We start from the raw sequence: 21,259 nt of genomic DNA, 5'->3' as shown, positions 1-21,259 counted from the left end.
ATTACTCAGCCATAAAAAGAATGAAATAATGCCATTTTCACAGCAACATGGATGGAAGTGAAATTAGACAGTGAAAAACAAATATCATATGATATCACCTATACATAGAATCTTTTTTAAAAAGGATACAAATGAACTTATTTGCAGAACAGAAACAGAGTAACAGACTTTGAAAACAAACTTATGTTTACCAAAGGAGAGGGTGGGGGAGGGGGGAAGGATGAACTGGGGGTTGTGGACTGGCACATGCACACTGTGGTATATGGAACGACTGGCCAGCAGGGACCTTCTGTATAGCACAGAGAACTCTACCCAATATTCTGTGATAATCTTTGTGGGAAAAGAATCGGAAAGGGAATGGATGTGTGTACTATATAACTGAATCACTTGGTCATACAGCAGAAATTATCACAACATTGTAAATCAATTATACTTCAATAAAATTTTTAAAAATGAAAAAAAAAGTACACATAATGAAAGGATCAAGTTTAAGACTTCTCTGAACCTCTGCTCACCATCTCTGTTAATGGCCTTCCTGGTGTTAGGGATTTGTTTAATGATCAATAGTGGTTTCTCTTCCTACCACTGAGTCTTTCAGAAAGTAGCAGAACCAAGTCAATGTTTAACTGGATTCTTTGAGTCTGAAATGGCAAAAGTAGGAGTTGAAGGGAAGTCTCCATGGAAACCAGCCTCCCAGGAAGTGGCCCGAGGGTTAGTGTGTGGTGAAATAAAGCTACACAAATGTCAGGAAGGAAACGACTGCTTTGTAGAGCTGGGTTAACTTTGGGAATACCTTGACTAAAATAAGCCACATTAAAGGCCATAAACCACTAACCTCATGGTTTTACCCTGTGTGGTTTTAATGGGAAATGGGCCTGAGCCACTCTAAGGCTTATCCGAGGGTAACCAAAGTAGCACCTTTGCAAGACAAAGAGGAAGAGACTCCCTCCGCAGGCCTGGTGGACTTTGCCTTCACTCAGAATCTGGAAGAAAAGAGTTCATGTTCATTCACAAGACTGCAGGACCGCAATAAAGCTTTGGAAGGGCAGCTGCCACCTCTACGAGAGACGTGGTATGGAAGATATTCTGCAGGTAAATGGAAAACCCAGCATGAGATTTGTGGATATGGGCCAAGGAGAGCTATTGATAGATTTACTTGTTTATCTCTGTAATCTCTGAAAGTTTCTAAATTACTGAAATATCAGGGACAATGTTTGTGAATTGTAAGCATTCTGGGCACATTAGAATGGGTGTGTAAACTGTGTATGAAGACCTTTTCACCATTTCATATGAGCAGGGAAAAAAAATGTCATTTTGTGTCATCTTGGTTGATAGCGCTTTTGATGCTTATATCTAGCTTTGCCAGATAATTAAAAGTCTATAGATAAAGATGTGGTAATTATGACAATCGTATGTTTCAGTTGGATTTTAAATTTCAGTCATTCTCTCCAGTACTGTTTCATGCATCAGGCTTTGTTGTTTGGAAAGCAGTACCTTAGGAGTGAATCCATTCTAATGTGAATTTAGAAACCACTCTAGATTGAATTGATTTATTGCAGGGACCCTCTCCACGACCCCATATTCTTCCTGGTCATCTGCAGAACTAAGAGAATTTTTCTCATTATGATTGGAAGCTCTGAGCCAGAAGTGGCTATAAATTCTCCTGGCACATTTTACAAGACATAAAATGTTTTAATGACAACCATGATGGTACTTAGCCAGATGTTCTAACTTGGGAGGAGATATATACCTACATAATGTATACATATGTATATATGTATGCTTTTTCTCTTTTCTTCACATTCTGGATCATTAACACAAGTAAGTTCCCATCCCTGGCCAGAAAGACATATATTTTCTTTCAGTATCTAGTAGATCTTAACTAGAATGATTTTTATGGCTACTTTCTACAGAACTGACAGCCTTTGGCTGGTTTTATATGGCCAGTTTTTTGGGGTTTTTTTTTATGTTCTTAAACTTGCAAAGCACATAAGTAAGAATATTTCCTCTAGTTTTATTGAAGAATTCCTTTTTTACACAAACCTTCGATCTCGTTTTAAGATTTTGGTAACTGAATGGTAAAAGCTGTTTCTAATGTGTTAGAGTCCCAACTAGAAAATGTTATTTTTGAAATTGCAAGATTACATTAAAAATAAATAACAAGAGAATGGAAAGCATTCTGACCACTATTTTCAAGGAACCCATATTCTAACCCCAGCTCTACCAAATATCCAGTAATATGACTTTGGGCAAGTTACTTCATCAGTTTTCTTCACTTATAAATCAGGGGTAAAACTAACACAGCCTATGCCATTTCAGGAGAATCAAATTAAATAATGGGGTGATATTACTCAAATCATGGGATAAAAATAAGGAGTCATCAGACTGCTGAGAAAAGTTTTTGCTGAAAGTACTTATGTATTTAAATCCAACATGTTTTTTATCTTGCTCAATATACTGGCATCTCTTGAAAGAAAATAAGGACATGGAGAAGTTCTTAAGGTGATCATTCAAATGTCTTAAGGACAGAAACACATAATTACCCAGGGATTTTTTTTTCCACTTAAAATGCAAAGTGGAACACTAAGATAGTCTACACAACATCTAGAAATCAGAATGCCTTCAGATTGAAAGACGAAAGGACAAGAATATCATTCATGTAGCACTGGTCATGGTGGGTAGTCCCAAGGGCCCAGGATAATCAAGCTGAAAAATGAAATTCATACGCTCTCTTGAGCTTCTCTGTTTCCTAACAAGGCTTAACTATGTAGCCCTTCGATATTTTTATCAGTAAAGAATACTGATATGTTTTATGATAGTAGCAACTCAAGGGAATGTATTTCCCTAGTTGGAGGGGACTGTATATTTGGGAACATACAATGCTAAGCTGTGCATACTCCTATTACAAACTTAAGCTCCATTTATCTATCATGTCTCTAACACCTATCCATCTATTTACTTGCTACATCTGAAAAGAGAATTTATTTTCATTTCTTTAAACTGTATTTTTTGATTTCCTATCTGATTTAGGGGAGAGTTCATGAAATTAAACAAATCAATAAATTTCTGTTTTTCAGGCCAAATTCTGTGTCTGAATAACATTTGCAGTCAATACATTGTTAATTGTTCAACTCTTCCTCTAAATATTAATGTGGAGAGGAAATGAGGAAAGCAGAAATTGAATCCTGGGTCTAGGCTAATATTTTCTCATTTGCACTTATGTAGGGCCCCTGCTCTGTATGTTTCAGCTTTATAGTTAACCTATTGGTTAGACATATAGAACTGAAAAGATACAAAATTGTGTTAACAAAGTCTAATAACTAATGGTCAGTCTAATATAATAGTAAGTTGTTTTTAATGGTTTGTTTTTATTCTCCCCAGTCCTTCATGTGCCCAGGGCCATGTATTTTGACATCCCACTGGAACAGGGAGAAACAAGTATTATTAAAAGGCATCCACCTCGAAGACTCCAAGTAAGATGAATTTAAAAAGGCTTCATAAGGAATTTCTTGGAATTAATGGTAACATCCCTTTTTAACCATAACCATAAAAGAGGGATTTTGACAATGACCAATCTAATGAGAATGACGGTGTTGTTAAAAAGAATGCTGTCAATGCACAGATCATGTTTCCTTAGGATTCCTTTTGTAATGATTTCACCTTCAAGACCACCACCAAGAGCAGGAAGTAAAATACCAAAGATAGAGAATGCATTGGGGGTTTGGGATGGAAATGCTATAAAATTTGGTTGTGATGATTGTTGTACGACTATAAGTGTAATAAAATTCACTGAGTAATAAAAAAAAAAAATACCCAAGATAGAGACAGGACAGGGCACAAAGAACCTGAATCTTGCACTGATTCGTTGGATGACTGTAGCCAAATGACTCTAGTAAATAATGACCTTAAGAACCACTACTACTGTTTAATTACCACCTATTACAAGTCTGATACATTCTAAGCAACAATGATCTGTCATTCATTTAATCCTCAGGTCCCTCTACTTGAGAGGAAGTATTACCTTTGTTTTATACATGTGCTTCAGAGAGTTAAATAGCTTGCACAAGGACAACTAGGCCACGTGTCCACCAGCCCTCCAAAGCCTGCGCTCTTAACCAGCAGCATGCGTGATCCCTACAGCCCTTCTCTCTTTAACCTTTCATCAGTCTAAATGTTAACTAGTTGTCAAAATTGAGGACATTGGATTCCAAGGCAGCAAAGCGAGGGCTTTATATGCATTCACCTTGAGAAATATTTAATGAATTCCCTGTAGAGAAATGTAAATTTTTAGGACCTCTCATCCTAGACGGGGAAAGACATCTGAGTGGGTCCTTTAAAAGGAGTATCAGCTAAAAGGAGAGTGTGGGGCTCACTTGTGAGCAAGATCTATCACTGACATTTGAAAAAGCCAAAATCCACCTACTGCACAAGTCACCCAGGTGTCTGGACCAATCCCAGGGGTATCTGAGATCATTTGTTGGGGATTATCTCTATTGAAGTTGGTTTCTCTTTACCTGTCCTCTCCAGAAGCTCACAAACATTATTTTAAGTGATTATATCTTTTGGTCATACACACAAAAAAGCATTTTTTTCCCAAAATATTAGAAACCTCAAAATACTGTTTGGTTAATGGAAAATAAAGTGTAATTTTATCAATTTGATACCTAATTTCAAATTTTTTGAACATATCTTTAGCTAAAATGGATAATTTTAAAATTTATGGGCTTTTTTTGTTTGTTTGTTTGTTATCTTTTTGCCATTTCTTGGGCCGCTCCCACGCCACATGGATGTTCCCAGGCTAGGGGTTGAACCGGAGCTGTATCTACCGGCCTATGCCAGAGCCACAGCTGCGACCTACACCACAGCTCATGGCAACACCAGATCCTTAACCCACCGAACAAGGCCAGGGATCAAACCCGCAATCTCATGGTTCCTAGTCGGATTCGTTAACCACTGCACCACGACGGGAACTCCCTAAAACCTATATTTTATTCTTAAGTCAAAGGCATCCTTTCAAAGGAGCTCTAAGCTAAATAACTCTAGCAGCTATTACTAGAACGAGTGAAAAATATTTGTGTAGCTGTCTATAGTCCACAAAGTATTTTTAATATCTATAAACTCTAAATAAGCTGAAGTTAGGCTTTAATTCTCTCAAGTCAACCAAACTCAAAAAGAGAAATTTGATGTTTCACAGTCAGAGACTGCCTCCCCACATCCTAATCAACCACCTTAAAAATGAACAATTAGGACAAATGAATTGTTTGAGCATAAAAACTATCTCATTCAGTCTTAGAGCTTTAGTCACTAACACTTAATACACATCCCATGAAAGTTTATGAATAAATGAATGACTTAACAGAGGAACAAATGAGGCATACCATCCCTAGTGGGAGAAAAAAAATTGAAGTGCACTCCCTCTTCATTCAGACCCATACCATCACTGTATTGGAAGCTAAATGGACCAGCCAAATCAACAAATGTGATCAATTCCAAAGGATATAGGAGTGTTTTTTTGAACTCAAGAGCTGAGAGGCATCTAGATTTCAGCCAAGAGCTATGCTTTGGAATTTAAAAGGCAGAAGAACTCTGTGGATTTGCTTTAATCTCTCCTTGCAGATTGACTTTTTCTGGTCCTCAAGACTACTAGGTGAAATATGGCCACCTTGAATTTGCATCTTATAGTTTCAGTTGAATAGGCTGACTGGCCTGGCCCTCTTGGTGCTAATTCCCAATTCCTGGGAGAAAAGCTATTTCCTCAGCTTTGCCCTTGATTCTAGCTCTGTTCCAATGGGCTATGCCCAGAGAACATGCTCGTGCAGTAGAAATGTGGGTAGAAAAGCCCCCACCACCAACTGCCACTCCCCACCAAGCTCCACTCCCCATAGATTCTAGAGGCAGCTCCCAGAGAACAGAGAAATCACTGGGAACTTGGCAGACACTCCCAAAGATATCGACTATAATTATCTTCACAAATGAGGCTCAGCACATTTTCCAACTGCAAATGGGTTTTTGGGAGAATAATAAATGTTGGGTTCCCATGACATGCTAATTAATAGCCTAACCTCTGCCAAAGAAAATTCTAAAAGTATTTTTAATTATTAAACCAAATCTAATTGCATCCTAAATAATTTTGAGTTTCATATTTGGCACTCTCCACTTCCTGAACATCTACTCCTCAAGTACAGACTAGGTCATGAACTAAAGGTCTCTAACTGGGGGCTGCTAGGAGCTGGAGAAGCTCTGCCAGGGAACTCTGAATCAAATGTACCTGCCCCATGTGGAAGAGTTGATCAGCCGCATCCCTTCTGGCCTGATTCACCTTCTCCTCCAACCATCTCAGATTCAGCCTAAGGTGGAGATGGTCCCCCACACCACCCCCAATAGAGTTTCCTCAGGAGATCTCTGCGGCAAATCCTCCCTCATCTCCAAAGATGTGCTTAAATCTTATTTTCCCTAGAAGGCTTACATGACAACTGCAACCCTTACTCTGGCACTCCTGATGCCCCTGACCCTTCACTATCTTCTTTGGGCACCTATTTCCACCTAACCCACCAAGCAATTTGCCTATCTATGACATTCATTATCTAGGATGATCACTGTGTGTTTTTCCCATCGCCCCCCCCATCCCCAACATTCTACCCCAATGCTAGAATATAATCTTCACAGAGGCAGGGATTTTTGTCTGTTCTCTTCACTAATATGCCAAAGTATCTAGAACAGTAGCCAGCATATAACAGATGATCAATAAGTATGTGTTAACCAATGGTGAATGAAGGCATGGAGAGGAGAGAAAAATACGCATAAAGATAGATGGTGAGATATAAGGACAGTGGTTCTGACCTAAATGGTTTCATCATACTATTTTTGGAGTTAGACAATTTGTCACAAACTTATTCCCTTTTCTTACCTTTTCTAATTATTTACCCATTTTCTGTTATTTTCTTCGTGATCTGTGAGCATTCTTTATATATTTTAGATCTAGCCCTTTGTTAGTTAACACATGTTGCAAGTATCTTCTATCCATGGTTTGCCTTTTCATTTTGTTTGCATTTATGTGTGTATTTGCGGGTACACAAGTTTAAGGTCAAATTTCTCAATCTTCATCTTTTGTTTTGTTTCTATTTTATCTAAAAAATTTTAAACTCCCTAAGTTCATTAAGATGTTCTTTATTTCTAAAGTTTATAATATTTGGAGTTCCCATCGTGGCGCAGTGGAAACAAATCCAACTAGGAGCCATGAGGTTGCGGGTTCGATCCCTGGCCTCGCTCAGTGGGTTAAGGATCTGGCATTGCCGTGAGCTGTGGTGTAGGTCGCAGACACGGCTCAGATCTGGTGTTGCTGTGGCTGTGGTGTAGGCCGGCAGCGACAGTTCTGATTAGACCCCTAGCCTGGGAACCTCCATATGCTGCAGGTGCAGCCCTAAAAACCAAAAAAAAAAAAAAAAAAGTTTATAATATTTAACTTTTCACATTAATCCATCTGAAATTCATTTGGATGCAGCTGTGAAAGTGGAATCTAGTTTTATGTTTTTTCCATTTGACTAATCTATTATCCCAGCACTCTTTATGGAATCATCCATTCTTTGACCACTAATTTGAAATGTTACTTCTACCATATATTCAATATCCAGAGCTTAATGAGTCTGTTTGTAGGCTTTCTTCTGTCGCATTGGCCTCTTGGAGTGTCCACATGAATTCTACTCTGTCCTAATTATGCACCTTTAAGTCTTAATATCTAACATGGCAAGTCCCTTCACCTTATTCTTCTTCAGAATTGTCTTTGCTATTTATAGTCTTTTGCTCTTCCATGTAAAGTTTGGATCTTCTTGTCAAGTTCCACCAAATACCTTGTCAGTATTGTGACTGGAAGGCATTCATAGATTAATCTGGGGAAAATTAACCATGTTTAAAATATTGAGTCTTTTAAACCATGAACATGGCCTGAATCTCCATTTTCTCACATTTTCTTTTTTCTTTTTTTTTTTTTTTTTTTTTTGGCCACACCCACAAGATGTGGAAGTTCCCAGGCCAGAGATCAACCCATGCCAAAGCAGCAACCCAGGCCACTGTAGAGATAATGCCAGATCCTTAACCCACTACACCACAGGATAACTCCACTCACATTTTTTTTAGATCTTTCAAAACTGCTTCATAATTTCTCCACAGGGGTCTTGTGTGATACATTTTTAGGTTTGTCTCTCAGTACCTGTAGCAGTCAGAGACTTATTGCAAGGAATTGACCTTCATGATTATAGAGGCCTGCAAGGCAAGTTTGAAATCACAGGGCAGGCTGTCTGGAAAGGCAGACTGGAACTGTAGGACATGAATTGAAGCTGCTGTCCCCAAGTAGAATTCCCTCTTGTTCAGGAAAACCTCGGCTTTACTCTTAAAGCCTTTCAACTGATTGAATCAGGCCCACTCAGATTATCTAAAATAAGCTTCCTTCCTTAAAGTCAACTGATTATGGTCTTTAATCACATCTACAAAAGAATTTCACAGCAACACCTAGATGAGTATTTGAATAACAGGAAACAGTAACCTAACCAAGTTGACACATACAGCTAGCCATCACAATATCTCATTTGGTTTTTTCATCCTATTATGAATGAAGTATTTTTCCCATCTAATTTCCAAAATGATTCTTATTGGTGAATAAGAAACCTAATGCTTTTTGTATTCTTCAACTTGATATAAATACCTTGGTAATTCTAATTATCTGTAGATTCATCCTGACTTTCTATGTAGACAGTACCTTCCATAAACAAGAATATTTTTTTTTCTTTCCTCCCAATTTTTGTTCCTTTTACTGGTTTTCTTGACTTTTGCATTAACTGAAACTTTCCTTGCAATGTTGAGCAGAAGCAGTAATAATGGGCATCCTTGTCATATCCATGATGTTAATGGAACCAGTTCCAAAATGAAATTCATTTGCAATAGGATATTCATAGATACTACTCAGAGACCCAAAAGGAAACAGATGCCTCATTCAAATTAAGATAATTCAGGTAGATTTTCTTTAAAATTTTATTGAGGTTTGGATGAGGGAAACCAGAGGGAATATTGCAATAACCAATATTGCAGCAGAAAAGTAGCTACATCTAAGCCAAGGGACTTCTAGAATTGGAAGGGAAAAGTGAGGTAGAAGAAGCTGCTTTGAGAGGATCAAATGGGATACAGCCAACTCAATGTGACCTTGCAGGGAGGGAGACAGAGGAAGAAATATCCTGACCTCATTCTTTCTTCTCTCAGATTTCCTACCAGGGTTCCTCAGTGGTTGAACCCAATGGGAAGCCAGAAGGCAGGAGAAACTGCTTACCTTTTATAGGCAGAGAAAAGGGTAGAGAAATATGGCAAGTAGATCTGGAGAAGCAAGTGGAAAGTATCTGGCACAATGTCATTTACTAACTTACTGACATTTTTCTTATCCCTGGTATGCTAAGAGTTTTTTCCAGGACTAAGTGTTAAAAATTTAATTGATTTTTTTCCCCCACCATCTACTAAACAATCTACTAAAATAAACTTACAGATTTTCTTTTTGACTAGTTGATACATTATATTAATAGATTTTATGATGTGAACCATACTTGCATCCCTAATATAAATCCTTCTTGTTCATAAAATGCATATATAAATAAACTATATTTTATAGCTTAAGGTTTTTATCTATTTTCATAAGTGATGTTATTCTATAATTTCCCTATGTCTTTTTCCAGTTTTATTCTCAAGGTTGTACTAGTTTCACAGAATGAGTTGATTACTTTTCCCTCTTTTCTGTTCTCTAAAACATTTAACATAGTTCTTATCTGTTTCTTCAAAGTTTAATAAAAGAGGACTGTGAAACCATCTTTGGCCACCTGGACTTTTGGGAGAAGTGAGAAATTCTCCTACTAACTTAATTTCTTTCCTAGTTCTTAGTTGATTTAAATCCTTATAGGTATCTTATTTCTTTTTGATTGAATTTTATTGATTTATATTACCCAGAAATTATGCATATATCTTAAGTTTTTGAATTTGTTATAATGTACAAAGTCTTAGCTGCTTCTTTTTTTTTTTTTTTTTTTTGCTTTTTAGGGCCATACCCGTGGCATATAGAGGTTCCCAGACTAAGGGTCGAATCAGAGCTATATAGCTGCTGGCCTACACCACAACCACAGCAACGCAGGATCTGAGCCATGTCTGTGACCTACACCACAGCTCACAGCAATGCCAGATCTTCAACCCACAGAGCAAGGCCTCAGGGATTGAACCTCCATCCTCATGGATGCTAGTCAGATTTGTTAACTACTGAGCCACGACAGGAACTCCCGTCTTATCTTCTTTATATTCCAACTTTTTGGTAATGCCTGTAAGACATGCCTTCCAGCTTACAGTCTGATATAACTCTTGGACTACGTAAAGAGGTAAGAACTACTCAGCCCCTGAGCCAAAACTGTGAACCTGCCTCTAGTTTTCCTTCTTATGTGAAGCATTTTTAGGTCTCCTTTAGCCTATAGCAATAACCCACACCTATCAAGAGCCCTACATGAGTTGTAAATCAGCTTCCCACAAGTTTTCTGTTGTTTCCTGATCCAAAGAGATATTTATCTTATATTAAAGCCTGACCACATTCTTTTTGGTTTTACATTTTATTTTTCATTGCTGGATATTTGAATGAAAGAATGTTATTGAAATGTGAAAATTTTGCAATGCCTCGACCAGAAATTCTTCCTTGGCCTGACAATTTCTTGTTCCAGTCTATCTTGGACACCTTCACCCTCTTCCCAGAACTTTAAAGGACATATTCTTAAGTCACAGTGCCAAAAAAACTACATTTTCTTTGAGTTGCTCCTACCCATCTTTCTCTTCTTGCCAGTAAACAGAAGCAACCATCTCAGGTTAGCCCTTGTCACCAAGCTTGGTGACTTATACTTGACTTAATCTCCTTTCCTGAACCTCCTAGCCGACACTCCAACTGATTATCCTGACCATTTGTTTCGAGAAGCCAAATAGTCCAGAAACCTTTAGACAAATAATTTCTTTGTATCATTAAATTGTAAAAAGTGTCATTCTACCAATTTTCCAGTAATTCCTTCCATTGTATCCTCTCCGAAGATGATGAGGTGAGGCATCTTGCTTCCCAGGCAGGGAAAAGGAACATTGAAATGAACCCAATTTGGAGGCAATTTCATTTGACTGGCTTGTTTGGAGAAGCCAATTTTCCAACACTTTTTTTCTTCTGCAGTGCTTCTCAGGCCAAGTGCAAATGATTTAACAGAGGGAGCCTATTTGCAATGTTAGTTGCTGCCATCTAGTGCCCTTTGTGAAGGAATAGTCTTTTAACTTTTCAAAGGGCAAAAAGAGAGCAATTGCCTGGACAGCGTATTTAAAGACAGATATTCCTTAACCCTTACCAGAACTGCAGATCCGAATAAAATGAGGCCAAAGATAGAATAATATATACTCATACTCTCAAAGAAAAACCAGGTCCTAGAATTGATGGATAGACTATCTGACATAGCTGAAAATATTTAAATAGCTGGCTTCTTCAGACTCAATTTTTCAACAATGCTCCACAAGCACATCCTCCGTGGTCTATTTTGATGTGTTCCTTTGTTGAGGCAAGGCAGTATGGAGGCCAGTGGATCCCACTCTAGGAAAGCATCAGAATCCCCTGGAGAGTTTTGAAAAATATATGTTCCAAACAAACAACTGATAAGCTAGACTTCGTTAAAATTAAGAACTTCTGTGGAAGACAATGTCAAGAGAAGGAGAAGAGAAAATAGATGGCAAGCAAGCATATAAAAAGATGTTCGACATGCTATGTCCTCAGGGAACTGTAAATTAAAACAACAGTGAAATACTACCACTCACCTATTAGAATGGCCAGGTCCAGAATACTGACAACGTCAAATACTGAAAAGAATGTAGAGCAACAGAAACTCTCATACATTGCTGGTAGGGATGTGAAGTGGTACAGGAAGGTTAGAAGACAGTTTGGCAGTTTCTTACAAAACCAAACATACTTTTACCATGCAATCTAGCAGTCACATTTCTTAGTATTTACCCAAATGAAAGGAAAACCCGTATTGACGCAAATATCTACATGCGAATTTTTATAGCAGCTTTATTTATAATGCCAAAATTTGGAAGCAGCCAATATGTCCTTCAGTAGGTGAATGGATAAATGAAGTATAATGTATCCAGATAATGGAGTATTACTCAATATTAAAAAGAAATGACTGATCGATTGTAAATTAACTCCACTTCAATGAAACTAAAAAAATGGAAAAAAATCAAATGGAAGTTTTAAAAATAAATAAATCTAACTATATATCAAGCTGTTTACACAACCACACTGGAGAAGGAATTATTTCCAGGGTCTGTAGAGAACTCTGTGTTTTAACAGTTTATTCTTAGCTGAATGTATTTTATAATCAAATAAAACTGCAAATAAGTCTTAAACTTAAAAAAAAAAAAGAAAGAAATGAGCTATCAAGCCAGAAAAAGACAGAGAGGAAAGAAATGCATATTGCTAAGTGAAAGAAACCAACTGGAAAAACTATATAGCATATGATTCCAACTACATGACATTCTGGAAAATGTAAAACTGTGGCTATAGTAAAAATATTAGTCGTTTCCAGGGATTTGGAGAGAGAGAGTCATGACTAGACAGAGCACAGAGAATTTTGGGAATGGAACAACAGCTCTCTATGTGATACTACAGTGATGACTATATGTCATTACACGTTTGTCCAAACCCAGATAATGTAGCCATGGACTTTCAGCAGTAATGATGCGTCAATGTAGGCTCATTGATTGTGAAAAATGCAGCACTCTGGTGAGGAATGTTGACAGTAGGAAGGTTGTGTGTGTTGGGGGGGGGGGGACAGGACATACATGGGAACCCTAATTTCCACTCAACTTTTTGCTATGACCTTAAATCTTCTTAAAAAACAGAGCTTATTAATTAGTCCGTACATGTAAATAAATTAAAATCTATGTACGTACATTTATACAAATTTACAGGTTTATATTTATAAATAGTATATATACACTATATATACATACATATGTACATACACTATATGTACATACATACATATACATATATATGTATATTACCTCCTGCCAGGACATATCCCAGACCTATTGAATCTCAATTCATAATGACTAGCCCAGAAATTTTTTTTTTTTTTGGCTTTCTTTTTAGGGCCACACCTATGGCATAGGGAGGTTCCCAGGCCAGGGCTACAGCTGCTGGCCTACACAGCTATAGCAATGCCAGATCTGAGCCATGTCTGCAATCTTTCCTGCAGTTCATGGCAACACAGGATCCTTAACCCACTGAGCAAGGCCAGGGTCAAACCTGCATCTTCATGGATACTAGTCGGGTTCATAACCCACTGAGCCACAATGGGAACTCCCATGAATTTTTTTTAATTCCAGGAGATTCTGCTGATAAACCAGGCTTAGAAACAAGTATGGAGAAAAGAACGTGAGGAGTTCCCACTGTGGTTCAGTGGAAACAAATCTGACTAGAATCCATGAGGATGCAGGTTCAATTCCTGGTCTCAATCAGTGTGTTAAGGATCATGTGTGGCCGTGAGCTGTGGTGTAGGTCGCAGATGTGGCTTGGATCTGGCGTTGCTGTGGCTGTGGCATAGGCTGGCAGCTGTAGCTCTGATTCAACCCCTAGACTGGGAACCTCCATATGCCACGGTGCGGCCCTAAAAAGACAAAGGGAAAAAAAATGAAAAGAACCTGGGATTTGGCAATGGAGAGACCTGACTCTGAATCCTAGAGTGGGCCCTTTCTAGCCATGCAAGCTCACACAAGTCATTAACCTCTGGGAAACAGAGAATCACTGTAATGGTCCATGGGGACGGGATCCAGGGGATAGCACAGACACTTCCTTATTCTCTCCTTGCCCCCTTCGGCCATTGCTGAGTCTTCCCTCCATGGTTGCCTGGACATCCCTTCCTCTTGGCCTCCCTCCCCCTTCCTTTTCTTCTCCATTCCTTCAGGGCTCTGACTTGATCAGCAGCTGCTTCCTGTGCCAGCCGGTCTCATTGCCCTGCATCTTTATGTTCGGGGGGCCTACAAACCAAGCCAACAGGCCAGCCTCTTTCTAACTAATACTGATTACCTCTCATCATCTCCCGGCTCAGTTATTATGCTAAACAACAACAAAATCACTTCCTCACCTGAGGAGAGACCAGACAGAGAAGCCCTTCCTTCCACAGGCAAATGGCCAGCACATACGCAGCCTAAAGAAGAGTTTTTCCCAGAGTTCCCATCATAGCTCAGTGGTTAATGAATCAGACTAGGAACCATGAGGTTGTGGGTTCAATCCCTGGCCTTGCTCAGTGGGTTAAAGATTCAGCATTGCCGTGAGCTCTGGTGTAGGTCGCAGATGCAGCTTGGATCCCACGTTGCTGTGGCTCTGGCATAGGCCAGCAGCTACAGCTCCAATTAGACCCCTAGCCTGGGGACCTCCATATGCCGCAGGAACAGCCCAAGCAATGGCAAAAAGATAAAAAAAAAAAAAAAAAGAGGAGTTCTTCCCCCTTTGCTTCTCTCTCTGTCTCCAGAACCTTGGCCCTTCCTTTCTTCTTTGCCAGGTCCTTTCTGCCAGAAAGGATCTTTGGCTGTTTTCCCTACAAAAGCTTAGGCCCAGCCTAGGGACCAGGAAATTGTTTCACAGGGAAGGAGCAGGACGCACCAGTCAAGCTCCCCATTATGAGAGCTAGGTGCACAGCATCCATTTCCATGGTCTCTCTCTTTCCCACCGGGTTACCTTGAAAGCCAAGTCTTCCAGGCCAACCCCTCGATAATGCAACAAATTAGACCACAATGGAAAATACTTTCAAAATATATTGGGATTTGCCTGTAGTGCTGGACTAAGGCGGGGGTGGTGCTCAGACGGTTTGCTGCAGCACAGTATCCTCCTGGTTTGCCTTCTGCTTCTCAAGCCAATGCTTCATAGTCTCCTTGGCCAGCTCATCCCCATCCACCAGCCTCTCAGTGATGGAGCACCTCAAGTCCTTGGTCCTTGGCCCGCTCTTCCCATTCTTGACCTCATTCATCCCATAGTTTCAGTCATTCTCTACCCAGGGTTGATTCCCAAACCTGCAGCTCCAGGGCAGACCTCTCCTCCACATTCCATCCACACCTGGCCCTCTTCCAGAATCCCCATCTCAGGAGATGACAGTGTTACCCATTCCATGTATCTGAATATCATCTGGACACTTCACTCAGCTTCAGGAACCATCCCAAATCTTGCTTGGTCCATTTTAAATATTTGTAGACCCATCACCCTCCCCCCATCATCTTTGTCCTCCTAACTGCTCGCCCACATCCATAACTGCTTGCTCTTTTTCAGTCCAGTTCCCACAAACAGCTAGAGTGATCATTTCCTTTAAAGTCAATGTAGTTATATCAATATGTTGCTTAAAGTGTGTCAATGGCTACTCACTGTTCTAAAAGAGTTGTCTTCAAAAGGTCCATCAGCCAGCCTGAGCTGGCCCCTCCCTGCCTCTCCAGCCTGTTTGAGCCACTCTTTCTCTCACTCTCAAGTGCAGCCCATTGACTTCTTGCTGTTCCTCCAAAAGATCATGTTCTTTCCTGACTCCGGGATATTGCTCATGTGGCTCTCTCTGCCTGGACACCTTAATACCCTGAAATCTCTGCATCTTCCAACTTCTGCTGAAAAGTTACTTCCCCAGGAAATTTTCTTGGGCTGCCTGCTTACCCCTCTGCCCTTAAATTAGTTTCCTGGGGCTGCAATAACACAGTATAACAATCTACATGTCTTAAAACAACAGAAATGTGTCATCTCACAGTTCTAGAAGCTCGAAGTCCAAAATTAAGGTATTGGCTAGGTGCGTTCCCTCTGAGGGCTACATGGAAAAGTCTGTGAAGACTAGCCTTTTTCTCCCAAGCCTACTCATCCACTTGCTGGCACACAAGTATGGAATGTAAAGTCATCAGAGATAAGTAGGGCTGGAGGCAGATCTGCCAGTTCATCAAATGCTGCATAGTCTTTGTGACCTCTTAAAACTCTAGCATCATCTCCTCCATAAAGCCAAGCCCCTGCTGGAAAAATCCCTATCTGAGGTTTATTAGCACATGACACTTCCATGTTCAATGTGCCTCATAAGTACAAGTGAGTGATTAGTACTAAGGAGGCTGAGGAAACTTCTCTGGAAATTTTAAAAACAGGTCATTTTCCTAAGGATCTGAATAGTTTAGCTGGGAAATTAAGGGATAAACTTTATTCTGCCTCTTTCATTGCTAATATTCTAAGACCCTTGTTGTTTAATAACTGTGGATGTGGTCCTTTGATGTAGACAGACATGGTCTCTAGTCCTTTAACTGCCTGACCAATATTTAGATGAATGAGTCACTGCCAACAGTGCAGTGGAAGACTAAGGAACCCAGACAGGTTGAAAAGCCTTTTGCACAGTCATTACTAACCCTGTCGAAACTGCCTTCCCTGTGTGCTCTCAGAAATATGTTCGGAGTAATAAGGTAGTTTAATGTCTGGCTTTTATGTTTCATCATCTCATGGCATGAGGAATGCTGAATGCTTTAAATGTTGGACTTCTAGAAGCTTGAACCCATTGACCTGCCACAAGTAATGACTTCTGAAAGACTCCTGAGCCAGCAAGAAGCTGCGAGGACTCAAAAGGCAAAGGTGAGAGGCAGCAAAACCTGGAGAGGGTGGGCAACTGCAGGCAGCCTTTTCATAAACTCCCTGCGCAGAAGACTTGAAAGGCAAAGCAAACTATCATGTCATTCAGAGCTAGAACTTTCCAAAACTAGTCATTCTCTCCTGGGTCTCCCTCAAACTGGTGATTATTTTTGCCTCTCAGATGAATGCCAAGCCCTTCTCTGCCACCTGGTGAAAACAAGGAGATGTAGAGGAGAGAGAGGACTTTTATTTGGAAATTGGTGATTCTATAAGTGTTCAGATTTGTGAAAACTGCAGCATAACTCTCCCTGTTCATTCTTTCCCTCAGTTTAAAACTTATTCTTTGTTCTCAGCTCCCAGGGGAAGGAAGTCATATCTATAAGTGATTCCTGGCTTCTTGACCACAACCTCCCCAAAAAGTCACCCTGGAAAGGGTCTTCTGTAGAGCTTTTTCCTTTTATAATCTTGTCACACTCTACTGAGAAAAATCCCTTCACGTGGGAAAAAAAAAAAAACTGACATAGGAGTAGATTTTCCACACTTTCCGGGCTCATTTCAGTGTCATCTAGATGCTGTTATGTTTGGCTGGCTGATTTGATAAAAGATGTCCAGGTACTTGTAGATTCTCAAGGCCATGCTTTTGATGGTGACAGCGCTCACAGGTTCCTGAGGTTCATGTCAGCCAACATAATCACTGTCCACAAGGCAACATAAAAGGGACCACTGATCACATCTGGCTGCCATGTCTCTTCCCTTCCAAGCCACAGCAAGTGATGAATGAGTGTGTATTTACCCCTGGCTGCCATCAATCACTGTCCATATTGTCCCACTGGAGGTTATGATGCACTGGGGGAGATCACTCAAGTCACAAATAATCCACTTTAAATCCTTCCTATACTACTCAGCCATAAAAAAGAACAAAATAATGCCATTGGCCGCAACACGGATCCAACTGGAGAGTATCATACTAGGTGAAGTAAGACAGAGAAGAACAAATAGTCAAATGATACCACTTATATTTGAAATCTAGATTATGGCACAAATGAACCGATCCATGAAACAAACAGACAGACATAGAAAACAGACTGGTTGTTGCCAAGGGGGAAGAAGAGGGATGGATGGGGAATTGGGGGTTGGTAGATGCAAATGATTACATTTAGAATGGATAAGCAATGAGGTCCTACTGTATAGCACAGGGAACTATGTCCAGTCTCTTAGGATAGATTATGACTGAAAATAATATAATAGAGACAGAGAGAGAATGTGTGTGTGTGTGTGTGTGTATGACTGGGTCACTTTGCTGTGCATTGGAAATTATCAGAACACTGCATATCGACTATAATAAAAAAATTCTTCCTAAACTGCAGTGTACAGGGTTTATCTTGGAATATGGGTATAGCTACCATTTACAGAAATAGTTTCCATTTCACCATTCAATGGCTCCCCTCTAATTTTATAACCAGACAATTACTCAATGGCATAAGAGACAGGAAGAGAGAAGCATGTCTCATCCAACCAGAATACATTTCTGGGAAGAGTTACATCATCTGTCAACAGGGGAAGGGATATCTTGACATCACTATGAGATGCAGGAAGATATTTCAAGGTTTGCAGAGCTCTCTGGGAACCTTAGAGACAACATGATACACATAGCAAACTTCCACTTCATTCACTGGTAGCTGGGCTATGGACTTGTCAGGGAGCTGCAGTGACCCACTGTTGACATCACAAAAGATGTCTATGGATTATGATCACTGATTGATTAAGAGCTTGCTCTGTTCCGAAAAGGATTTCAAGTTGTGGATTGCAGAGGCCGACACTAACTCCCCCATGCTAACGAGTGTGTCATCTTTCATAGCAGGAACTGGAAAAGAAAATGCAAATTCCCATGTACCCTTCTGGGAAAAGACAATATTTACATAAGATGCAAATGCTGGAAATGAACCACAAAAGACAAGAGGTAACTATGAGGAGGAAGAGAGTGTCATATTTACCAAATTTACTCTACAGAACAGCTGCCCTGGCACATGAATATAATTAAACATTCATCTCCAGTCTTTACCTGGCATTTTAAATTCAGTCACTGGAGCCAAAGTTTCAACTACTGGACTTGAAACAGCAAGACCCTTTCTGTTACCAACACTGCTGAGTCTTTTCTCTGTGTTCAGCCCTCTCAAGGATCTATCTGTGTCTCAAGTCTCTCTCTTTTTTTTCCCAGGGCTGCAAGGGCAGCATATGGAAGTTCCCAGGCTAGGGGTTGAGTCAGAGCTGCAGCTGCCGGCCTATGCCACAGCCACAGCAATGTGGAATACAGGCTGTATCTTTGACCTATACCACAGCTCATGGCAACACTAGATCCTTAACATGCTGAGGAAGGCCAGGGATGGAACCTGCATCCTCGTGGATACTAGTCAGGTTCATTAACCACTGAGCCACAAGAGGAACTCCTGAGTCTCTCTCTCTCTCTTTTTTTTTTTTTTTTTAATTGTTGCTTCCGTGACATTCTGGCTCCAGTAGGAAAATGCGGTTAGACCATTTTTCTTGGTTTAATAAAAACAGAAGGGGATGAGTTGGTCTTTATTTTGATACCCAAGCACCTCTCTATAGTTTGTGCCATAGAATCATCCTACAAGCAAGATCTCTTGTAGCGAACCCCTTTACAGTAATGTCTCCTGTAGATGTCATATTCCAAATTCCTCACACTAGTGAATAAGCCTGAAGTCACTTGCACAATTCCAAACACATCAGCTAGATTTATGATTTACCAGCTAGCCTGCAGAGAAATGGTTTTACAAAGGTCCTCATCTTTTCAAAACCATAAGCATGCTGCCCTTTCTCCTAACAAACCTGCACATGAAGGAAATTGTCGTATCACCTAAAAGGAAAAAGTTACAGGGAAAAAACGTATTCTCTTTAGAGGATCACAGATGTCAAACACATGATTTGCAAAGTGGCTGATCTGTTGACCTATTCTGGTGAAAGTAACTTGGGGAGAGAACTCTAATGTTTATAGCTGGTCCATTTCAGGTCCAAGTGGAACTGAAGAAAAGTCTTCACAAGGAGGCAAAAATTAATAAGCAGAGACAGAGGGACCACAAAACCAAGAAAATCCTTCAAAGCATCCCAAGAAATGATGACGGTGACTCTCTAATCTCGTTGCCTGATGAAACCTTGAACAGAAGTCCAGGTAAGTCATGTAATAAAATAAATTATTTCATGTGTTTTAAAAACTTCATCAAATACACTTCTGAGGTAGAGTGGGGAAGGACAGAGCCGTCCTTGGGCTCCTGCTGAGATTTTCCTTCCTAGAATATAATGGGCATGCTGTCATGTAATTCTGGATGGCAGAAGCTTCTGCGCTATGGTAAGACATCTTTCTTCAGAAATATACTATTCAGAGTTCCTGTCGTGGCTCAATGGTTAACAAACCCAACTAGCATCCATGAAGACGCAGTTTCCATCCCTGCCCTTACTCAGTGGGAGAAGGATCTGGCGTTGCCATGAGCTGTGGTGTGGGTCGCAGACACGGCTCAGATCCCGTGTGGCTGTGGCTGTGGTGTAGGCCAGCAGCTGTAGCTCTGATTTGACCCCTAGCCTGGGAACCTCCACATGCCACAGGTATAGCCCTAAAAGACAAAAAGCCAAAAAAAAAAAGAAAGAAAGAAAGAAATATACTGTACTTTACATGCATGACGGCAATCCGGCACCCTTCTTATGAGGAGAAAAGGCAGAAGAGCTTCATCTTACAGTTAAAGAGAATGAAGCACCTGGAGATATTAAACAGCAAAGTGGCATTGAGCAGTTTGGTGCTGCATATAGACACTCTCCCCTCCTGCACTTTCCTCTGCAGCCCTCTGCACATTCGGAATGTCTAAAAGTAAATGTGGCATCGCTGCCCTGTCCAGGCTTACTCATGCTGCCTCTGCTGCCACTGTGCATGTGTTCCCCACACTCTGTGTCACTCAGGTGCCAGAGACCCAGCACCTTCCCACCCCTGTGGCTCCCTCTTCTGGCAGATGGTCAGACACAGTCTCCTTGATGTCACCTAGAGCTGAACTCTGCCCCCTCTCTCCTCATGCCCTTAGGTGGTCATGTCACCTCGAAGCTATTGCCACAACCTCCTGACCGCCCTCCTCCCTCAGGTTCTACCCTCCTTCTATCAACCCTCCACCCTCAGGGGTCCTCTATGGGGACCACCAGCACCAGCCTTACCAGGGAACCAGTCAGGGCTCCAGCCAGAGTGAAAGAAGCAGAAACCACAGGAGTGGGGCCCAGCCATCTGAGTTTAACAACCCTCACTCGCCATGATCCCAATGCCCCTAAAGTTGAAGAACCACTGCTCTACGTGGTCATCAAATTGTTGTCCACAGACCAGCAGCATCTGTCTCACGTGGGAGTTTATCAGAAATGCAGGATTTCAGGCCCCACCCAAGACCTACTGAATCAGGAGACCTGCATTTTATCAAAATCCCAAGATGATTCTCAAGCACAGTAGTGTCCTAAAAGCACTGCACTAATACGAGAATAATCTCATGAAATGCAAATCTGACCTTATCACTCTCTTGCTTAAAAAAAAAAAAAAAAATC

At 40.5% G+C, this 21,259-nt stretch overlaps 1 protein-coding gene across 3 annotated transcripts in view; it reads left to right on the top strand.

Moving 5' to 3' along the window:
* Positions 1-731: 731 nt before the first annotated feature.
* The window catches only part of CCDC198 (coiled-coil domain containing 198), a 40,291-nt gene continuing 19,763 nt past the window's right edge, over positions 732-21,259 (top strand). For 2 of the 3 annotated variants that reach the window (XM_047767437.1, XM_047767439.1), the window contains exons 1-5: positions 732-1,092; positions 3,382-3,473; positions 16,589-16,675; positions 18,531-18,632; positions 19,700-19,859. In XM_047767437.1, the coding sequence (XP_047623393.1) occupies positions 870-1,092; positions 3,382-3,473; positions 16,589-16,675; positions 18,531-18,632; positions 19,700-19,859 (664 nt within the window). In that variant the 5' untranslated portion in view covers positions 732-869. The remainder of the gene's footprint in view (positions 1,093-3,381; positions 3,474-16,588; positions 16,676-18,530; positions 18,633-19,699; positions 19,860-21,259) is intronic. The other variant, XM_047767438.1, reaches the window with a different exon arrangement.

This window comes from Phacochoerus africanus, chromosome 2, assembly GCF_016906955.1.
Source record: "Phacochoerus africanus isolate WHEZ1 chromosome 2, ROS_Pafr_v1, whole genome shotgun sequence".
Lineage (NCBI taxonomy): Eukaryota > Metazoa > Chordata > Mammalia > Artiodactyla > Suidae > Phacochoerus > Phacochoerus africanus.
The sequence above is the reverse complement of the archived record's forward strand: the minus strand, read 5'-3'. Positions and strand labels throughout refer to the sequence as shown.